At 40.0% G+C, this 22,064-nt stretch overlaps 1 protein-coding gene across 2 annotated transcripts in view; it reads left to right on the forward strand.

The window, feature by feature from the left end:
• The window catches only part of LOC115355050 (plexin-B2-like), a 182,799-nt gene that overhangs the window by 140,354 nt on the left and 20,381 nt on the right, over positions 1-22,064 (forward strand). For both annotated transcript variants that reach the window (XM_030045683.1, XM_030045684.1), the window contains 15 exons: positions 192-303; positions 398-509; positions 2,514-2,615; positions 2,708-2,803; positions 3,730-3,817; positions 4,097-4,260; positions 8,595-8,743; positions 9,786-9,918; positions 15,080-15,216; positions 16,016-16,198; positions 16,830-16,941; positions 19,889-20,098; positions 20,286-20,369; positions 21,304-21,399; positions 21,896-22,032. In XM_030045683.1, the coding sequence (XP_029901543.1) occupies positions 192-303; positions 398-509; positions 2,514-2,615; positions 2,708-2,803; positions 3,730-3,817; positions 4,097-4,260; positions 8,595-8,743; positions 9,786-9,918; positions 15,080-15,216; positions 16,016-16,198; positions 16,830-16,941; positions 19,889-20,098; positions 20,286-20,369; positions 21,304-21,399; positions 21,896-22,032 (1,915 nt within the window). The remainder of the gene's footprint in view (positions 1-191; positions 304-397; positions 510-2,513; positions 2,616-2,707; positions 2,804-3,729; positions 3,818-4,096; positions 4,261-8,594; positions 8,744-9,785; positions 9,919-15,079; positions 15,217-16,015; positions 16,199-16,829; positions 16,942-19,888; positions 20,099-20,285; positions 20,370-21,303; positions 21,400-21,895; positions 22,033-22,064) is intronic.

Consider the following 22,064-nt stretch of genomic DNA (forward strand, 5'->3'; position numbering starts at 1 on the left):
TGTAAAGTACAACAAAATTTTAGAAGAACTGAGAGCTGTGCCATTTTCCCAAATGCCTGATTACCATAGATATTAAAATGGCTAAAGTGTTCTCACTTCTCCTAAAATTGCAGTGCTGTTGTATTTCATTCTGTCTCTTGTGTGTGTGTGTGTGTGTGTGTGTGTGTGTGTGCGTGCGTGTGCATGTTCAGATTATGTGTCAGTCCCAGTCGAGGTGCTGGTGAATGATGACATCAAGGTGACATCTGGAGAATATCACTTCTACAACTGTGCTGCTGCTGTTAGGAAGAACCAGAACACACCGTAAGACACACACACACACACACACACACACACACACACACACACACAAATAGCAGACTTACCACTCACCATGTGTATTTTGTGTGGTTGTCAGGTGTATAGCATGCGTGACCAGTGACTGGGGCTGTCAGTGGAATGCGCAAGAGTACAGCTGCAGTGACAGCAATGATGCTGTAGAGGGCGCTCACATAGTCAAACCACAACAGGTAGGTCACGATGTGTCTTACTGTCTCTATTTCTCAGGCTCTGCCTCCAAAAGAACAATAGAATATAACTGAGATTAGAGCAAATGGTGTGTATCAAATACAACACAACTAACAATTCCAACATGTCAAAAAATAATTAAATAAAATGTGTGAAGTAAAGCGTGAAAGAATATGGATTATGAGTGCAAAACAAAAACAAAATGAAAAGACAAAGACAAAATGAGTAAATACATAGAATGTATAACATGGGAATATACCAAAAGCTGAAATACATGCAGTATGAAGTATCGCCGCCAGCCACATCACTATGTATAATTTATACAGCTAACTACATTCGGTTGACTTGACTGAGTTTATTGGCATTACATGCCTGTAAATGATTTCAACACAGCAAACATAAAAAAAAAAAAAAAAAAAAAAAATGCTACATTTATTCTTAAAGAAGGACACAACAAATAACTGATGGATGATGATAATGTTAAGGCTTATATATTTACCATATGTACAGTATCCAATATGTCCTTGTAATATTAAGCAGGAAATGTTTTTGAGTATGAAAATATGCAAGCAATTCTGTTTTGAGACAACAGTGCACATATTTATTAACTTGGCCGAGTGTAGGTGAGTACAGTGATCTGTTTTCCTCTATTTAAGTCCATTAATTTCTCTCTCTGTCTGGAAGCCAGATAGTATATTTATCCAACTGTCCAAATACATACGGTCATTTTTTTCTGAGAGAGAAATCTGTTACAGCACCTGGAGCCTTTTGAAGTAACTTTCTATTTAATTTAATTGAATTAGGGCTTTCAAAACAAGAAAGGCATTCTGGTCTATCTTATTTAAATGGACAGTTCACCCATTTTGAAAAATGTGATATTACTTCACTTTCTCCCAGCTGTTCTATAGGACAGTAGTGGTGCTATCTTCCTCTCATTGTTACTGAGTGCTGGATACTGGCTGGATGCTCCAAATGCTAACTGTTAGCCTCCTGCCACTGAAGTGGACTTCCCCCCAGCTAATGTTATTAAAAATAACTCTCTTAATACACTCAAAGAAGGCTTAACATCACTTTACAAGTGGCACTCTACAAAAATAAAATGCACATGTGCATACTGAGTGAACACAGATGATGGTTTTGCTGAAATTACTGTTCAAAACTGTATTTTTGCTGTAATCAACATGCAGAAAGATCCGGTAACTTCTGCGCTTCCTCTATCACTCCACACCAGAGGAGCAGCAGCCACCACAGGGACACAAGTAGATCACTTGAGTTTGCTATCATTTGTTTTCTTCATTGAACACATAAACACATATTGGAGGACAACAGTGACACCTTTCTCCAAAATACTAAAAGATAGCAAACATAGCAGTGACAAGGAACGTTGCAGCTAGTGTCTTCTGTTCCTGCGTTCCCTTCTACTGCATACTTTTCACATACATTCCAGGCATTAAAGGTATGTTAATGAATGAATGTTAGCCATGGGGAATTTAGAGCGTTAGCTGGGGGGAAGTCCAGCTCAATGGCAGCAGGCTAACAGTTAGCATTTGGAGCATCCAGCCAGTATCCAGCACTCAGTAACAATGAGAGGAAGAGAGCACCACTACTGTCCTACACAACAGCTATGGGGGGAAAGGATATAATATCACATTTTTCAAAATGAGTGAACTGTTCCTTTAAGTAATCTATTTTCTCTATTGGCAAGAAGCAGGAATTGCAACAACATCATCAGTCTCTTTGCCAATTCAGGCACCAGAAAGGGAGTCATGAAGGTCAGAAATCTTAACACGTAATCAAGTAATGATTGACTCACTGGTAGTGATCAGTAACTCTGTCAAACCCCTATGGGTATATTGTGGTATTTTTGTGCCAGGGAACATTAATGTTGTCTTTGCTTTGCTCGTTAAGCTCAGTTGAGACTTGACGGCCTCAGTTGTATTATTAATTATGAATGTGATTATTGAACTCCGTATTCCCAAATCTGTCTGTGTCTGTGTCTCATCCAGGCTGCTAGCTGTCCCCAGTTTGAGTCTCCAGAGCCCGTGTTGATCCCTGTGGGCCACCGGATTCCCATCAGCTTCCAGGGGAAGAACCTGGACATCTACATGGTGAGATCCATCATGTCAGCATCATGATTTATGGATCATGGGGTGTGTGGTTCATGGGTGAGAACTGCTTCACTCTGTCTCTGCCTCTCCAGGGTCGGAGGTTTACCATCGGGACCGAGCTGATGAAGTACACAGAGGAGGAGGTGACCCAGGGCCAGGGGTCAGAGTTCAACTTCAGAGGTTATGAGGTCAGTATAGAGGAGACCACAACCCTGTGGGCTTCAGCTGATGTGGCTTACTGAGGTCTGAGACACTTTTTTAGTTTATGTGTATTTTATGTATTTTGTTTCAGTATCTAATTTGTAATTACTGTATGCATATTGATATTAATTCATTTATTTATGGTATTTTCTATTTTCTGTTTTCTCTTTCTAATTGTAGCACTGTTTCTAATTGGGCAGTGTGCTGTATCTATTGCTTTTTTACTATTATAGAAGTAGCTGTCTAATGGCGCCCCCTTATGGTTGACTGAGTAACACCATTATTTTCCCTTAGTCATTGAACTGTAGGGATAGTGTGTGTGTGTGTGTGTGTGTGTGTGTGTGAGTGAGTGCGCGCGTGTGTGACTTTTGCTCTCCTCTTTCTTCCTCACCCCTCTGCTTTTCCTCCTCTCTGCCTCCCTCTCCGTTGATCTGGCATCATGCTGAGTCAAACACTGCCAGTGCTCAGTTAGAGCATGTGCATGTGTATGCATGTCTGTGCGTGTGTATGTGTGTGTGTATGTGTGTGTGTATGCGTGGTGCCGCTGTTGCTACTGATTCTCATTTTCCGTCTTCCTCTGTCTCTATCATTCTCCTCTCATTATCTCTTGTCTTCCTGTCTCTCTGCATTATCTATATTTTTCTGTCTCCCTCTTCTCTCCCCCTAACACACACACATGCACACACACACACACACACATCCCTAAGAAAACCTTCCTTGATTTATGGCTACCAGAATGTGTGTGTGCTGACCTTCACAGTTAGATAGATGCATGGTAATTTTGTGTTGAGCTCCAAATAGGAAGGTAGTGAGAATTTTTTTTTTTTTTTTTGCTGCTGTAATGCAGACCTGATGTGAAATAAACACCTGTGTTTTTGTCTGTGTGTGTGTGTGTGTGTTTGTGTGTGAGCAGTTTGCCTACGACAAGCAACAGGAGGTGAACGTATCTTTCCATATCAAAGACAGAGACACTGAGAGAAAGATTGACAGCACCCTGACAGGTTGGTGTCTCACATACACACCCACACACATGCAAACACACACACACACACACACATGCAAATCAAGATGGTAGCATGCAAGTGAAGTAATCACAGTGTATGAGTCTGTTGTATCTCTCTCTCTCTTATTTCCAATTCAGTTCCAACTGCATTATGATAATTAGGCCTAACCTCCCCCTCCTCTGCCTCTTTATCTTCATCTCCCTCCTTCCCTCCATCTTCATCATTACCTCTTCCTCACTTCTCTCTCTCCACACCCCCACTCCCCCCACCCCGCAGTGGTGCTGTATAACTGCTCCACGGGGAGGGAAGACTGTAGCCTGTGTAAGCATGCCGATGCCAAGTACCAGTGTGTGTGGTGTGCCGTCACACACACCTGTGTTTACCGGAAGCTTTGCCCATCACCGGAGCCAGCGCAGTGCCCCAACCCCACCATTACTGATGTAAGTCATGGAAACCATAGCCCCCACAATCACTCACACACACACTCTCTCTCTCACATACACACACACAAACACTAACGAATACTGTTTGTTGCCTTGTGCTTCTCTGTTTTGAGAGCTTCATGTGTTGTGAGTACTTTAAACATGTGCCATTAAGTCCTTGCTGCTCTGCCATCTTCCAATACTTGTGCTGTGGATAAGCAGGAGCTCCCACTGATGCTTGTTTTCTCTGCAGCTGCATTGGAAGATTGCTTTTCACATTTCTCTACAGCTCAAATTGCCTGTAGAAGTGTTCGGCTTAGCTAATAGAAGATTCATTGCAAGCTCCCTGTTTTCCTGATGAGGTTTTGTTGGAGGTATTTCGCAGTAAGTGGGTTTAATCTTTGTTGAGGATGTAATAATATTGTAGGAGGCCTCGCTAAGTGTAAAGTTAACACGTGCTGAGCTATTATATTCGATTTGATTTGATTTTTTTTTTTTTTTTTTGACACTCTCAGCTGGCAAGCATGTCTTTAGTTCTCACTTGTGCAAGAGAAACCTCAGACCCGTGAAAAGCAAAGCAAAGATGAGTATGATTTAGTCAAACAATGAGCAACGTATAGGGACAAACTTGATGGAACGTATTGCAAATATCACAGAAAACAGATGGCTTTTGAATCACTGAGTGAGACGAGAAGTTTTGTTTTCAATGTGCTTCGTAGTCTGTTGCATTCATGAGGTGCACAGGAGCACATTTTGTTGATTTCACATTTCTCGGTTTGCCCTTAGAAGTGTTTGGCTTAGCTAATAGAAGATTCATTTCAAGCTCACTGCTTTTCCTGATGAGGTTTTGCATTTTGTTTGTTGGACCTCCTTGTTGTAAATGGGCTTATTCTTTACAGAGGATGGTTGCAATTGTGTGTTGTGATCTTGCTAAGTGTGTGTTCGCGGTAGTGCGTGTGGTTAACTTGCAGTGAACTGTTGCTGGTGATTTGAGAGCTCAGAGAAAAACAATAAAAATGAGGGGGGAAAAAACAGTTTAGTCCAAAAATTAGCAACATATAGGACTTAAAATTATAGAAAGTATTGCTAATATCAGAGAAATAGAGATATTGTGGCTTAAAATCAGTGAGCAGGACAAAAAAAGTCATATTTTCAAAGTGCTTTGCAGTCTGTTGTTTTTATTATGTGCACAGTACCAAAAACCAGCCATGCCAAGTTCAGAATTCAAAACTACCCAGTCCTGTGATCTGGTAGTACAATTACCATATTTAAAAGACAAGAAATTTGAGGTAGAGGGGAAGCTGGAGCTGGATACATAAACACAGTGTGTTTGGGTTTGTTTGTCTCCTTTCCCCTTGTTAGAGAAGACCAGACACCTTTTTGACATCAAGTCTGAAATATATGTTTTGTAATAAAAAGGCACGTCTCCTGAGCAAACTGATGCCAAAGGATTCAAAGGCATAAGTGAGGAGCTGTCACACGGCAGGCTGCACCTTTTGAAATGTACTTATTGGTCGGATCATTCACCGATTACAAAAAAATGTATAAAAGGATGCACTGATAGTACAGACGTGCAAAAAGAAGAGTAAGGAAGTTGAGCACCTCATTGTGTGTCTTCCAGTAAATCAGATGCAAAAAGACCAAAAACAGGGAAACACATCTTGTCAGTTAAACTCTCCTGTGGCTACTGTCTCCATGAAGATTACAGCGCAGAATAATGGTGTTGTGTTATCTGGTGTATCAGACGACAGGCAGCTTACTAGGCTACTTCCGTGCAACGTGTTTGCTTTTCATGATTATGTAGCTGGATTTGGGTGAGAAAAGGCGATAAATTGGATGAAAAACACATTTGTGCTGCGGTCCCATCAGTAAACAAGCAGAAAAGCCTTGAGAGAAAACAAAGAAACATATAAAAGAAGTGTAGGACATTGTGTCACTGTGCAAACTTACAGCGGGGTTTACAAAGAGCTGAATGGCTTTCCCTTATCAAGGGAGGGCCATTTCTGAGCTATTTGAACAGATTTTCCCCCAGCCAGGTGTCAGAATTATTGGAAATTTGGTATATTGTTTGCTACCTCATATTTGATTTATTTTTGTATGTGGCTGGGCTTTATGCAAGGCTGTATGCAGCTGCTGGACAGACTCCCCACTTTTTCAGACCAACAACAAGGACAACTAATGTTCACACTGGATAAACTGGTAATCCACATGCAAAATGTGGTTTATTTTATAGTCAAATCTCTCAAAATTCAAACAGCAGAGGTATAGTGGTTTATATTTTATGTCCATCCCATTGATTTCAGTATTGGTGGTGCCCAAGGTTTGGCACCAGTTCCTTCATTTATAAATTTTGGGGGTAAAACTTTTTTCAAGAAAATAAAAAAAAAAAAAATGTATTTAAAATCTGCCCTACAAATATTCTTTAGTCTTTTATTCATTAATGTCAGCTAATGTCTTATTTTTAATTAACAGTAATTCACATTAGCCATTTTAGCAGGTAAACACTGGTGTTATTAATAATGTTAACTCAGATTCTGTTCCACTCAGGTAGGAACAGAATCTGAGTCCTGCTGTTGTTCATGTTGGTTCACTGGAAAGACTTAAATTAAATGGAACCTAAATTAATGTCGTTAGTAAAACTTGTGTTTACCCTGCTATTTTATTTCAAAATGGCTGCTGTGAAAAAGGTCTGTTGGACTTTATTTATCTGCTAGCTAACAAGTCACTAGCATGTGGTTACTTCAGCTGAGTCAAGCCAACAGTTAAAAGTAGTTGCTGGCCACAGCATACATAGGACATGGCCTTGACGTTGCATGCATACAGCTCATTCCAGTTCAACGCCGTTGGTTTTTCAAGTAAATCTAATTTGTACACCATGTCGTAGCTTTAGCGCTAACATTAGCTCACATTCTGCATCGCCATAGATGGGCTGATGTAAGTCGGAACACTACATTCTTTCATTTGCTTGCATGTTTGTGTGTGACTCAACAGCTATGCGGGTCACAAGACGCAGGCACCCGTGACTACACACGCACACTAAATGTATGACAGTATTACACACACATATAGCTCACACACATACTGTAAATGGTTAGGTTAAAGGAAGGGGATGAAATAGAATAATGAATAGAGCCTTTTAAACATGGTTTTATTATGACAAGCAAAGAAGTTGTTTGGATTTTATCTCCTGCTCTGCTTTCTCCCCCTGCTTTGCTGTCTCTCTGGTGCTTGGGCGATCTGTCTAACACACACACACACGCACACACACTCACACACACAGACATTGAACAGAGCTGCTGGAGCTATTTAAACTACAGAGAAATATGTCTGTGTACACACCATGAAATTACACACACATTAGTGTATTTTTATATACACACTTACTGCAAGTGACTGCATGCATATAAATACACATAAACACGCACATACACACTATGAATAACCTCACCTTTGGTTGCATCAAAGTATGACTTTCTTGTGTTTGCCTGTGTGTGTGTGTGTGTGTGTGTGTGTGTGTGTGTGTGTGTGTGTGTGTGTGTGTGTGTGTATGTGTGTGAAGGTACTTGGGTCTCAGTAGTACACCCAGGATAAATAAAGGATGAATAAAATCCCTCCATCTCTTTCCCTCACTCCCTGGATAGTTAAAGCTGCACCAGTTCCATCTCCCAGGTCCTCTATTCTCCATGCTACTCCACCATCATATTTAGAAATCCATCCTGTGTTGTCTCCAGTATCATTTCAACAATTCATCTCATTCTCTTGATTCGGCCACCTTTCACAGAGAGACGATTTCTGTGTCAAGGCCATTTTCTCCAGCATCATTTTGGAATCCCTTCATTTTTCCCCTATTGTTTTTGTTATTCGTCTTCTTATGCCCAGCATCATTTTGAGTCTATCCTATTTTCTCTGGAACATTGGTCATTTGTTTCAGCACTGTCGAAACTTTCTCTTGTCAACAGAAGTACCAAATGTTGAGTTTGCTTTGGTGAGTTTTTAAATGATGAAAAGACCAAAAAAAAAAAAAAAAAAAAGTAGTAGATATGATAGACAATGAAAAATATTGTTTCCCTCAGCTCTCAGGTGGTGAATACCGGTATGAAATACTACTGAGCTCAGCTTTCAGGTAGTATTGTGTGCATGGATATTGAAGAGGTAGAATGACATCTTGATGCTAAGAATGTAAAGAGTTCACACGCTTGACTTGGTTGTCAAGTCCCATTTATTTCCATGTGATAAGGACACAGCGTTAACCAAAGAAGTGCGCATATGTGGTTTCCTTTACAAATGGAGAAATTAGTACATCAAACAGACTGTATTTCTTGCATGTTACTGTCTATCCTCTCCTTCCCCAGATCATCCCTCGCTTTGGCCCCCTGAACGGCCGAATCTCAGTGACCATCAAAGGCTCCAACCTGGGAATAAAGAGGGAGGATGTTAAGAAGATCACAGTGGCTGGAGTGGACTGTGTTCACCAGGAGGACAGATACTCAGTCTCCACAAGGTAATCTGAAGGAATAAAGAATGCCAGCTGAGCACGCACGGCCAACATTTCCGTAACAGGTGCAGGAACTACTGAAAAAAGTTTGCAACATTGTCGAATGCTCCCAAGAAAATTTATTCTCTCGCCTATGTGGCGTTTTGAGCTGAAACAGCTCTTTGCCAGTGTGGTGAGAGAATCAGTTTACTCGGGGGTATTCAACGGTGTTGCAGACTTTATGCATTTGTCACAATCTGAGGGAATAACGCTGCAATATCACCTGGCTATTTTGCCTCTGGTTAAGTTCTTCTGCAGGTTAATCTCTTACATGAACCTTTGATACTCTGTGATTGAGTCTCCCTCCTGCCATCAATAAACTTTCCAGAATATTCCCTCTCCTTGTTTGGCTGAGCGATAGCTCACTACTGACTGAGGGGAAACAAATTATGATCCCAGTTGTACGATGTGGTTAACTTCTTCTTTTCCTCTGCTCACACACATTTCACATACCTTTTAAGGCACCTGCCAGCCACCATTGTAACAGAGGACAGCACAGAAAGCTTAGAATGCACAAAACGATAAAATAAATAAATAGTCAACATTTTGATGCCATTTCAAGCTGTAAAAAATCTGCTACTCATCATCAACTCAAACTTTGTTGATTTAACAGTTTGAGTGAATTAGGGCCATTATCTTTAAGACTGTTAACTGGGGGGAGGTCCAGCTCAGTGGCAGGAGGCTAACAGTTAGCATTTGGAGGAAGATAGAGGATGAGAGGAAGATAGTACCACTTCTGTCCTACATAACAGCCGGGGGAGAGTGAAATATCACATTTTTCGAAAATGAGTGGACTGTTCCTTTAACCAGTTTTCTCATGATCGGAGTATGAGCTGAATCAGCATTTTCTAACTCAGATATGAGGTTTGATAACTGGGTTAAAAAAAGGGAATTCTCTGTGCATGCAAACGTGGCCATCTACTTCCACATACAGTTGGTAGTTTGAGACCGTTCATAGCTTCTAATGCAGCTCGTCGTTTTTCTGAGAACTCTCTGTCTGTGTCCGCAGCGTGGTGTGTGAGATCGGTCCAGCAAGGCGAGTGCCCCCCTTTGACCTCCCATTTGACTCGAACCGTGGAGCAGTCGAAGTGGAAGTCGAGGGCGGGCGGAGAGGGAGATCTGAAGTCATCTTTACTTATAGGGTACGAGCTCATACACATTATACAGTAGCACTGACAGACTCATATATTTGCATTCATATATGCACACACACACTAGAAATATTTATAAGCAGGTTATAAATATTGCCTACCTGCCAGGTTCATGAAGTGTTTTACCAAAAGCAGAGTCTAACTCATTTATAGCAGTTATAGCAGGAAAGCACTTTTACTTTTTGCACACACACCTCATCTGAATCTTTAAACTATCTGATATGTTCTTAAAATGTAAAAGCTGTCTTCAGTATAATTATGTGGAGGTCTTTTTTAACATCTGATTCTTTGTGCTGCATGCCCCCTCTTATATTATTATAGAACAGGGTTAGTTGTACAATCTGTAGCTTACCTTATCTCCTAACATTTAATTCTCTTGTGTCATTTCTAGGCATGTGAATATTTGGTTTAACAGAATTCAATTCAGATTCACTAGCTGGCTGTTTGATTTTCCTTTTTTGGGACTATTCAGTACAATTTGAGTCAACAGTTTGATTCAGGACTTGTAGATATATCTTTATATATTAGACAAATATGTGCAATGAGATAAAAAAAAAAAAAATACCCTTTTTCTTCTGAAATTTGGAAAAAACAGACATCAGCATTGCTTAAAAAATGTTATCACAAAAAAATGACAAAGTTGGATATCATAGCATTCTGTTAGATCACCATAACATTGGATTTTATTTTATATAGACCAGTGCAGCTGAATCAGCAAACTGTACAATCAATGCTTAAATGTAATGAATGAATCAGTGCACGCTTAGTTGCTTTTCTTATTCCACCCATTCAGAGCTTTCTTTCTCTGTTCAGTGAGAAATGGGCTGCTTGTGTGTTTTGGCACTTAGATTGGTCTTAAATTTAACTCCATATAGCACTGAAAAGGCCTTAAACGTCTTGCATTTGGCTTTGTCAAACCTGCACTCACCTTGTGATCGCTTCATCACAGTTTCTATGGAGAAAGTTTATCTACATTCTGTGTCATAGCAACTTCCAGCCCAGGAGATCATATGTTTAAGATCATAAAAGATTTATCACATATAAGTTAAAAACACACATACTCATGCCCTCCACGTTCCCCCACAGTGTTGGAGGGAAATTAATTCCCTCAAGAAGACTGTACGGAGACAGGGAATAAAAATATCCATCACATACAAACTCACCACTGCAAATGTTCTGCTCGGCTCTCAGCAGTTCCCACACGCCACACACAGAGCGAGGAAACATATGCGATCAAAATAACTGAGATATGCTCAGCAGCTACTTATCTGCTGTGTGGCTTCTGCCATAATGCTCACTTGCTTTCTTTTAGTCATGTTGCACACTTTGATATTTGCTCTTGTTTCATAATTAAGCTGCTAAAATAAGCAGGCAGAAGACAAGATAACTGAGACCAAAATGGCTAGTTTACCTCAGCAGCAGCACATCTCTGTATACTCCCCAACTTAGCCAAAAGCTTCAACTGTGACTTTGTATTTTCCCACAGTGAGCTGATTGGTTAATCTTAACACCATAATAGACCTATATAAGACATTTTTGCACAAACACTAACAAGCTAACAGTCATATACTGGCTGCTCAGCAACAAATGACTGATAACTTTTCAAAACATAGTATCAGAAATGGTTTTCCTGTAGCATCATTATGAAGAACTACTTTCAGTTTCAGCTGATGCCTTTATTTCCTTTTTAGAAATGAGAATTACCTACTTCTCTTTCCATGTACCTTTTCTCTTCTCTCTTCGTTCATCTTTTAAGAAATCATTGCTGATCCATCCAAGAACTGTATTATAGGTCACTACTGAATCATTAAGAGAAATGGTTCTTTAAAGAACCATTGTCTGAAAGGTTCTTTGTGGAACCAGAAAAGGTTCTTCCTTGGCTTCAGTCTGAGGAACCACTGAAAGGCAAAACTGTCTTAAAATAGTGCAACCAGCTCTTGTCTTATTTGCCGTTTTCATCCTCTTCCTCTTTAATTGTAAAGCTAAAATTCTGCCGAAGAGCAGATTTCAAACTTGATGGAGTGTCAACCGTTTTCAGTTCCAGCCGGCACCTTTATTTTTCTGTATGAAATGACTTATTTCTCATAACCTATTACAGTTTTACATTAACCAGCAATTCTTACCTTATAAGAGATTCTTTTGTAATTATTACAATATGTGTGAGGATGCTGTATTATCTGACTCTTTATTACTTTATAAGAGCTTTTATTACATATGTAGCATCGGCTGAATCACTGCTCTCTAAAGTCACACCCTATTCCCCATTTGGAGGTCATAATTATACTTGCATGTTTTATATTTTTTTTTATTTTATTTTATTTTATTTCATTTTCCTCTTAATATTGATGCTTTTGGTTTGGTTTTTAGGTTTTTATGTTTTGAAAAGTGCTGAATAAATTCTTAATTATTCTAAAGTTTATGTTTTTAATAACAGACACATTAACATCACCAGTTGCTGCAGGCCCTCTCTGCTTTGCTGGAATCCTCCACGTTGACTGACTTGTTCAACTTTTAATTAGTTGTAGCTTCTAGTGAATTTCTCGGGTGCTAATTGTTCTGTTTTGTTTATATCATTGCCAGAATCTAAAATTGTAGAGGAATCTTAGTCACTCAGACCCAATCATATATTGCAGGAGCTGCCACCTTCTGTGCCGATCTGTTTTGTCTGTGTATAGCCTCCAAACAAGCAGAGCTACTATAATGAGTTCATCCCTCTTTGGGGGTATTTATTTTGTTTTGTGGGTCTCATTGCCAAAATAACAAGAACAAATCTCAAACACCACAAAACCAACTGCTTAAGTACAAATCCACAACTCCAGCGCTGTTCCAGTATGCTGGTTTTATCTTTTCCTGACAGAAGTTGGGATGAGATTTTCACTTTAGTGGTATTTTGCATTAATATATACACCTTTTTGCATTGGTGCCAGAAGAGACAGATATGAGCCAATAAACAAGCACAAACAAATGCATTTCAGCAGCCTTCACATACTGTGCTCTTCTGCTGCCTAAATTCTCCAGACAGATTGACTTGTTAAATTTTGAAGCAGCTTTATCCTCAAGTGTAGTTCAGAATTAATATTTGCTCCTCTTTTGTTTGTCTTGCTGTCAGCACAGACCAGTACAAAATCTTGAGCAAACAGAAGCCAACCAGCTGGTGTAGTTCAGCAGCTGCCACGTACCGCGCCCGACTCTTTTGTCAATATTCTTCAAGCAAAGTGACTTGAGAAACTCTGAAACAGTCGAACCCCCTGGTGAAGTTCTACCGCGATACATAATTCAATTTTTGTTGTACCTTCCTGCCACAATAACACAGGGTTGAGTCACTGAGCACTGGAAATTGAAAATATGTTTTGGTTTTGATGTGATCAAAGCTTTGGTTCCTGTAGGACGGAGGCGGGAATACAACGACTGATACTTGGTGAAAGTTAAATGTTTGCTTCTCTGTTTCTACGTCTTTTTGTCTGTTTCTATCAGGGTTCGGGTGATATCAGCTTTTGAAGGCATATGCTTATATTTTTCTTTGAAGATGTTGATTACCAGTCTTTTGTGGCAGTACTCAGTGTGTTTGAATTTGATGTTTTTCATAACAAAGCATCACAACTATTCTAAAATAACATTTACACCACCAGGAAAGGTTAAAACTGTAATCTATAATCAATTAAACTGGACACCATATACATCATGTCAGACAACATTGCACCAGATTTACCTTTTTTTTTTTTTTTTTTTAAGGCTAATATGACCCTCACTCTCTCTTTCTCGCTCTCTTCCTGCCTTCCTGTGGTTATTTGAGGAGTGTGATTGTTTAGCAGACGCATTGAAGTGAGCTGGCTGTAGGTGGGATGTAGTGGAGTGATGAAGTAAAAGAGAGAAAGATGAAGTAAAGTGTCTTTGTGGACACAGTGTGTCCTGACAGTCCTTTATCTCTCTCTCTCTGGGGGCTCTTGAGTTTTTCACCTGGCTAGTCAGAAGGGTTCATGTTGTCAGGACACTGGAGTATTTGTCTTTCTGGGGTCCAAAAAACTGCTGATTTCATGAGCTAATCAAGTGTCAAATTGTCTCTCCACACTTTGTAAGTATTTCCATGCCTCAGTATAGTTTAGTCACTGTCTGTGAACTTGCACTACTATTTCCTATAGCTGGAAATCAGAGAGAGAATCCTTGAATGTTTGAATGTCACCGGGATGTGAAATTAGGGCCTGCTCAGTAGACATTGAATTTGGCATTCTTGTTTTCCTGATAAGCCACTGTGGCGCTGTTTAGAAAGTGACAATCACAGACCTTGAATGCAGCTGCATCAGTTTTTATCTGTACCAGTGGCATGGTACTGGGGCAGTAATTCCTATATGTTGCCAGGGTCCTATGTTCCCCACATTTATTTGGAACATAATGGGAACATGACAAGGGTCCTGTGTTTCTCAGCACTGGATTGCACATGATGGAAACCTGAAAAAGATGTTCCCCTGCTCTGTGTTTTAGGGGTTATGTTTAGGGTTAATGCGTGTTAACAGAATATTGAACTGGGGAACATCGGACCCTGGGAACTTCAGACTGGGGGAACTTCAGACCCTACAGGAGATACACTCCTGTGCTGGTTTAGCTTCCATACAAACCAACTTCAGACAAGTCAGAATCAGAGTCAGAAATACTTTATTGATCCCCAAGGGGAAATCGGGCAAGTCATTGATTAACTAAGGTGAAAGCCTTTGCAGCGAGGACCAAAGCAATGGAAAGGCATCTTGTGTTTACCAGTGTCCATTAATAATTTAAAGCCAGCAAACACTTTATTTCTCCACTAAGGTGTGACTAAACTACAACAGTTTGTAGCATTTAAGAGGTTATATCACCTTAAAGATACGTCTGATGATGCTTACCAGCTAGATTTGCTGGCTTGTAGTTGACTGTAGGAGCTAGCTTACCAGAAGAAGCACAATCTTTAGTAATGCTATGCAAACCTTATTGCCAATGTCACATTTCAGTCAAGGTTTGACAGTTTTCTAAGAGCGCGTGCAACACGGCAAGACATTCACAGCAACACATTCACAGAAAACAGTGCAATGATCATTCAAGTTTTGTCACGACACTGTCCAATGCAGGCTGTGTTACGCTATTCCTCTGTACAAGCAGCTGATCTGTCATCATCCCCTACTAGGACCCTAAACCTAGGAGCATCCAGCCAGTGAAGGGTCCAGCAGCCGGAGGAACGGTCATCACCATCGATGGAGAAGACTTGGACACTGCCACTAAAGATGACGTGGCTGTCATGGTGGGGGATGTGCCCTGTCAAGTGTAAGCCATATCACTCATTCGTTGTTTCATTGTTAAAGGTTATTAATTGTCTTGGTTGATAAGTCATGTTGTTAAGGTTTGTTTTCTGCTGAGCATGCGGTAAAGCTTAAGGAAAGTTTTCCAGTCTAGCAGAATATTAAAGTTCCATTTTCTTCCATTCTGTTTAAGCGAGGTAAGATGTGACTCATTTAAATTTACTTAAAAGCACCAGATGTTTATATTTGTACACTTCAATTTCCTGTGCATTCTCAGAATCACAGTCAGTTTTTAATCATTTTGAGTGTTTACTCAGTCCAGAGTAAATTGATGTTTTACTATCTATGACACTATCTATATTTCTTGACATATTCTTAAAGCTAAGAAAAGCTATTTGAAGGCACTGTAATGGCAGACAGGTACCATTTTTACCATGGCCCCAGTTCTGAAAATGTTCAGGGTATAAAGCTGTGAATGTCTATCTCACAAAAGTAGCAGCTTTTCTGCATAGATCCCAACAAGATGTATATCTTGCCAGATTTGTACAACTAAGCAGCTCATGGGCCTGTATGTGTTAATAAGTATCACTGTCACACTGCCTGCCCAGGTTTGTCTCAGTTGGTCCCAGGATCTATTCCTTCAAGTCACAAACCTGCGTCTCTGACCTTCTCTAAACTTAGCTGTTGTCTAACCCTGAATGATTCATAGAGTTTGTGGATCTCATGAAAGTTGACATTTTCCTTGGTTTTCTTTATGGACAGTTACACATTAAAAATGTATGTTCACTGCCTACATTTGCACTTTTTCTCCCCTCTGCCTCCAGCCTGTCATTTGGCAGTCAGATTACCTGTATGACGGGCCGATACCGCGGGCAGAAGGTTCCCTCTGAGCTGTTGACGGTAACTGTGAAATATGGAAAAAACACCACCAAGGACATCTCTGCCGCATACCAGTATTCTGACAACCCCAAGATCATCGAGTATAACCCCAAGGCCAGCTTCTTGTGGTGTGTATACTGCAGTCTGTCCAAGCAACACTCCAGCCTCTCCATGTTGGGAGCTATTACCGGCTCACTGAAACTCAGTTAAGACATACACTTAAAGGAATTTGTTTCTGTGACGTTGATGCAGAAACACATAGACCACCAAGGAAAAAGGACAGGAATTTGTTACATTTACATTTGTTGAGCTTTAGGTGATACTGTTATCCACAGTGACTTACAGTGACTGAGCAGGTTGAGGTTCAGCATCTCGCTCAACCCTCAGAAACCCATTAACCCATGCACAGGCTTTACTGAACCCTCTGAACAAAAATCCCTGAATTTCAAATTTTGATCGGAGGGTCAAAAAAAGCCTGGTCTCAAGCACTAGAGCTGAGACGCAGCTCTAAAGCTGCATCACATCTGTATTTTCTATCACTCAGCACAGTGTGTGATGAAGTGTTAGCATACAGCACTGAATTTAATGATCTAACAGGGACACATGGATGATTTTAGTGTCTATAAAAAAAGCCACCACTCATCAAAATGTCTAAATTGTCTTCTAGAATTGGCTTTTACCATGAGGCCCTTTACAACACTGAAGTACTGAGAGTGTGTGTAGTTTATTATATGTATCTTTGCATGTGTGTGTGTGTAGTGGTGGTCGGAAGATCGTGGTGGTGGGGAGTGGTTTTGACCTTATCCAGAGAGCCTCGATGAGAGTACTACCCTCTGCAGACGAGTTTTCTCAGGCCACCTCTCCTGTCGAGGTAAGTGTGTGTGTGTGTGTGTGTGTGTGTGTGTGTGTGTGTGTGTGTGTGTGTGTGTGTGTGTGTAAACAGCAGTTTCAGAAAGTGTACAGTGCCAGCAGATTGATGGAATTTGCTGGTTCTCTGTTTAAATTGGTACATCTCTCCCTCTCTCTCCTATTAACTCGTCCTCTCTCACTCTTTACCCTCCACTGCCCTCTTCTCCCTCACTTTTCACTCTCGTCATTTCTCTTTTGTTGTTATTTCTGCTTCTCTCATCTTTACTGCTCATACAAATCTGCTTTGCTGTCTCATTTTTCAGCTCTGTTTGTCTTCCTTCTTTCAACGTTATCTCTCTCTCTCTCTCCTTCTACCTGTTTTCTTGTCCCTCTACCTTCTGCTGTTTCTCTCCCTCTGAGTTCAGCGATGCAGCAGTGAACAAACAGGAGGGTAAACTACCACATGCCAACATAAAGAAAAGGCACTGGTATTTTCAGAAGGGCACTGATTTTTAAATTAAATTAAATTTTAAATATTAATGTTCCTCCATCACGAAAGGATAATGTGACAGTAGCACAAATTGAATAAGGCAGTCTCTCCTGTTCAGAACATGAAAAGCCAAGTGAAACTGCCTCAGTTAACCCTTTAAAACCTGAGCAAATTCACATCATTCTCTCAAAATATTATATAATTAAAATGAAATTAGAACACAGCAAGACTACTGTGAAATTACCCCACAATTACCCAGTAAAGTAAAATAAAAAGGAAATTAACCACCAAAAAAGAAGAGAAAATTTTAAAAAAGATTACAGGAAAATGACCAGGAAAATAGCAATTAAGAAGAGCAGAAAATATCCTTAAATTGTTGTAACATTGGTTAAAAAACCATTTAACTATATAATCATCATAATTATGTATTTTAAGTGAAATTACCATACAATTACCACAATTGTTACCATAACTGTAAAAAAAAAATTGCAAGAAAAAAAGTTTGTGAATTTTCTTCAAAGGGTGTAATTAAACCTTTCCAAAGGGGAAAGAGAAAAAAAAAGAAACGCCCACGGACTGCCAGGTTTCAAGGACTTAAGGTGTTCACGGTTTGTTGTTATAAAAACTTGCTGTCTACCTGTCTCTGTTCCAAACAAATATTAAAATCAGAAGATGATATGATGAACACAATGTGCCAGACATTAAAGGGTTTGAATACATAATTGGGCTACTGAATAACTGAGATTAGATAAGCGACTTTATTGTAGGGAGGGAAATTGGACACAAGTGACATGATATTAAATTGGATAATATTCAAATGTTTGTCTGATGATAATACTCCACAAACAGTATGTCTGCTTAAAATGAGCTTAGGCTCTGTTTGTAATGCATCACAGGGCACTTAAAGTGTTTCCAGATTTTCAGTCTGAGATTAACTTTTTTCTTTAAATCTTCCCCTGCCTCTCTTTGGGTCTCCCTCTCTCTTTATCCTCTTTTCACTCCCTTTTCTCACTTCCTCCCTACTGCGTTTCTCCCTCTTTGTTGCCGGTTCAGACAGGAGCTTTCGACGAAGCGATGATAAAATAACTTCACCTCGTCTCCCCTGCAGTGAATCATTCCTATGAGAGCCTGTCACTCAAAGCTATTCAGCAGTGAAATTGAATCTCTCTCTTTCTCTTTCTCTCTCTCTCTCCCTTCATCTCTCCGTCCCTCTCACGTTTTGACTGACTGTGTCAGGTCTAGCCTTAGACCAAATATCACATCCATATTGGCCATTTATTAAAAATCACATCTGGTCCAGTCAGTGTCATCCATCTCTGACATGATGGATATGATGCAGTCTGACTGATTGCTTTTGTTTTTTTTTTGTTTTTTTTATTTAACCAGGAAAAGCCCAACTGACATTAGAGCTTCTTTTCCAGTGGGGTTCTGGCCAAGATGGCTGGCACTGGATGAAAAACAAAGATCTAACATATTTGTTGTAGAATTGATCGGTATTACTCTGGTGGTCTAACTCCACAAGTAGGAAATAAATCTGCTTCATATTAACACTGGTAACCAGTGTTCATTTTGACAGGTAATTGAGTTTTAGTTTTAATCTTCATCATCTCTTGAAATATATAGTTTTATACTCAGAGTTGAGTCATTTAATGTACATTAGTCTTAGTCAAGTTTTAGTCAGAAGGACTTCAGATAATTCAGTCAGTCATTTTAGTCAGGATGTCAAATGACAGGGCGCTGTTCAAAAAATACTGTTGCATTTTCTGAGTTTCCTTGGCTTATGGACCATTTGTCATTTTGAAAACACAGTTCAGAAGTAATTTCACTAAATGTGATTAAGGTGGTGGTTTAGGTATAATTTGCGGTTGATTGATGGCTTGGATAGCATTGTGTTGTAGTTTATTACTTTCCTGTTACTTAGAGGCATATTTAAAGCCATCCAATGTAACTTGTGACCACTGGTGGTGTTATGAATCCCACCGGAGTTCTGGGCAAGATGCACTTGGTTAAGTCTAAGGTTAAATTTGGGTGAGGGGTTATATGAAGACTGTTTCAGGAAAAGGCCAACACGCGAAAGAATCCCCTGACCGATCACAGCACTTGTGGCCATGTCTTGCCCAGAACTCGGTGGGATTCATAATAACACAGCCCCAGTTTGTTTATGTCACATTTTGATGCATTCAACATGTTGTCAACTTTTGAATTTAAACAAAATCAACAAGTCAGACATGACAAAGAGCCTTTCATGTCACATTTGCATACAGCAGAAAGTTCAGACTTCCTCCATACTTTCCTGTGAAGAAGCCAGTGTAGGTTTTGTAGGCCTGGGCTCGGGTCCAGACTGTAAATGTAGGAGTGACCGACTTCAAATCCAGCAGAGAGTGAACAGTGAGATGAAGCCAGACTGGTTTGGTTTGATGTTTGATGGGTTGCGTCCTTGTCAGTTCATCCTGTTGGTCTCCCACTCTCTCCTTGGCAGTTCGTCCAGGAGGTTTTCAGTAAGAACGACACCGTGCTCCAGTTCAACTCCCCGGCGGTGAACTGCTGCGCCGACACTCAGCTGTTCAGGACTTTTCTCCAGCTGGACAACGTGCAGGAGGAGCTCAAGGGCTTTGACTATCACCCCGACCCCACCTTCAACAAGCTGTCTAAGAACGTCATCACCGAGACCAGCATCATTATTGTGACGGTAAGGGTGGATGTGGAACTATCCTCACATGTATCACTGAAGGTAATATGAATAGGCTCAGTTGACAGGATACTGAAGAGAGGGGAGGCAAAAAATATAACACAAACAACTATTTTAATGTGTAAAGAACATATTTGGTGCTGGTCTCTGATGTATGTTTTTCCCTCGCTTCCTCTCCCCCCATCAGGGTCGTGGTTTCTCCAAGGCCATGACTGCCAAAGAGGCCGAGGCATTTGTTGGAGATGCCTTGTGTCATGTTAACATACTGCAGGTACACAAGCACACGCATGCATGCATGCACACACGCATGCACAAACACACACTTGATAGTTTGAATAGGTGGTAGGCCAGCTTCTGAAAAAGGAGTGACACAGATAGTGCTGCTCTTGAGCTTGGGTCCAGTGGAAAGTTGACTTAAATTGTGTTTCAGAGGCTTTTTTGCACCCTGTCTCAAAAAATAAAATTGAGACAAACGCAGAATTTATGTATGTATGTACATGCTCCGTGCTCCCCTGGGCTACTAATCCAGAATACTATACTTACATATCTATTTATCTAAATGTATTCTCTCTCTCCATTCACCTCCACAGTGTGGCAAAACAGCTCCCAAAATGACACTTTAAGCACACAAACAACTGTGATGAAAAGGATTTTGCCAATATTAAAATAAATAAATAAATAAATAAAATCCTGGTACGGATTTTTGGGAAAGTAGATCCGGCAGGTAGCGTCTGCAGGAAACTCCCACATAGTAACCTTGTGCTAGGAAGAAGTGGCCTGATAGTACTTTCGTAAATAATTATAATTACATAAGAAAAAGGGTACCAGTCCTTGTTTTTTATATTGACATCAACTGCTTATGTTGCTTAAAGTGTTGTTTTGGGAGCTGTTTTGGAATGGAAGTGAATGGAGAGATAAAAAAAAAAAAAAAAAATACAGTATTTTAGATTAGCAGTTAGAGGATATTTCACCACCATGTGGACTCATGCAACACCCAGGGAACTAGACAACACAACACACTACCAAAGTTCAAGTTTGCTTTATATAAAAATATTGGCATTGGTATGATCCTTCAATAATCCATATTGGTCAAACTCTAGTATGCCAGCATCAGAAACTCTTATGTATCCAACTGTTACTTTTGAAGATAAACTGAATAGCATCGCTGTCATTCAGTATAAATGTTGGATGAATCTTCTCTACAGGATGATAAACTGTTCCTGGAGGCCCCCTCCTCCCAGCCCAGAGCCAAGTCTAAACGCCAGCGCAGAGACACCACCAATGACCTCCTGGACCTCGTGGTAAACAAAATAAAAACAAAATAAAAACACTGTTTAGTAGTGGTTTTATTGCGGAAAATGAATTCTTCTTTTGCTCCACATTTGTATCACATTCACCAATCTGCCTGATATGTGAGATTTGTTCAGACTGCTTGAAATCGCCTTGACCCTTCCTCCATCTGTTTCAGTTCCTCTCTTATAACTCGAGCTTTCAAAATTTTAAAACATCTCAAATAAATTATATGGCTTAGGGTTTTCACAGTGTAATGAATCAAGTTCCATTTTGTTGCAAATATTCTGTGTTATTTGGTAGAGACAGAGCTGATGTCCATTTAATTATACTGCTTAATTTTATTATTTTAGAACTTTGATTAGCTGTGTTCCAGTTTTGACATAGTTTTTTTGTTTCTTAATTTGAATCGGGATCAGAAATACTTTATTGTTCCCAAGGAGAAATTGGTTGTTAGCTCTGAATTCAGTTCCAGGTAGTATTATTAAAGGTCTCTCTCCTCTCTAGATAAAGTTTGGTAATGGACAGTGGAAGGTCGGTTCAGTCTACTATGCCAGGAAAGATGAAGTTCCCTTGGCTATAATCATCCCTGGAGTTATTGTGCCCATGCTGCTCTTCATAGCCATATCTGTGTACTGTTACAGGTAATGAAACGAATGCACACACTTTTTTCTGC

Source organism: Myripristis murdjan, chromosome 23 (assembly GCF_902150065.1).
Source record: "Myripristis murdjan chromosome 23, fMyrMur1.1, whole genome shotgun sequence".
NCBI lineage: Eukaryota > Metazoa > Chordata > Actinopteri > Holocentriformes > Holocentridae > Myripristis > Myripristis murdjan.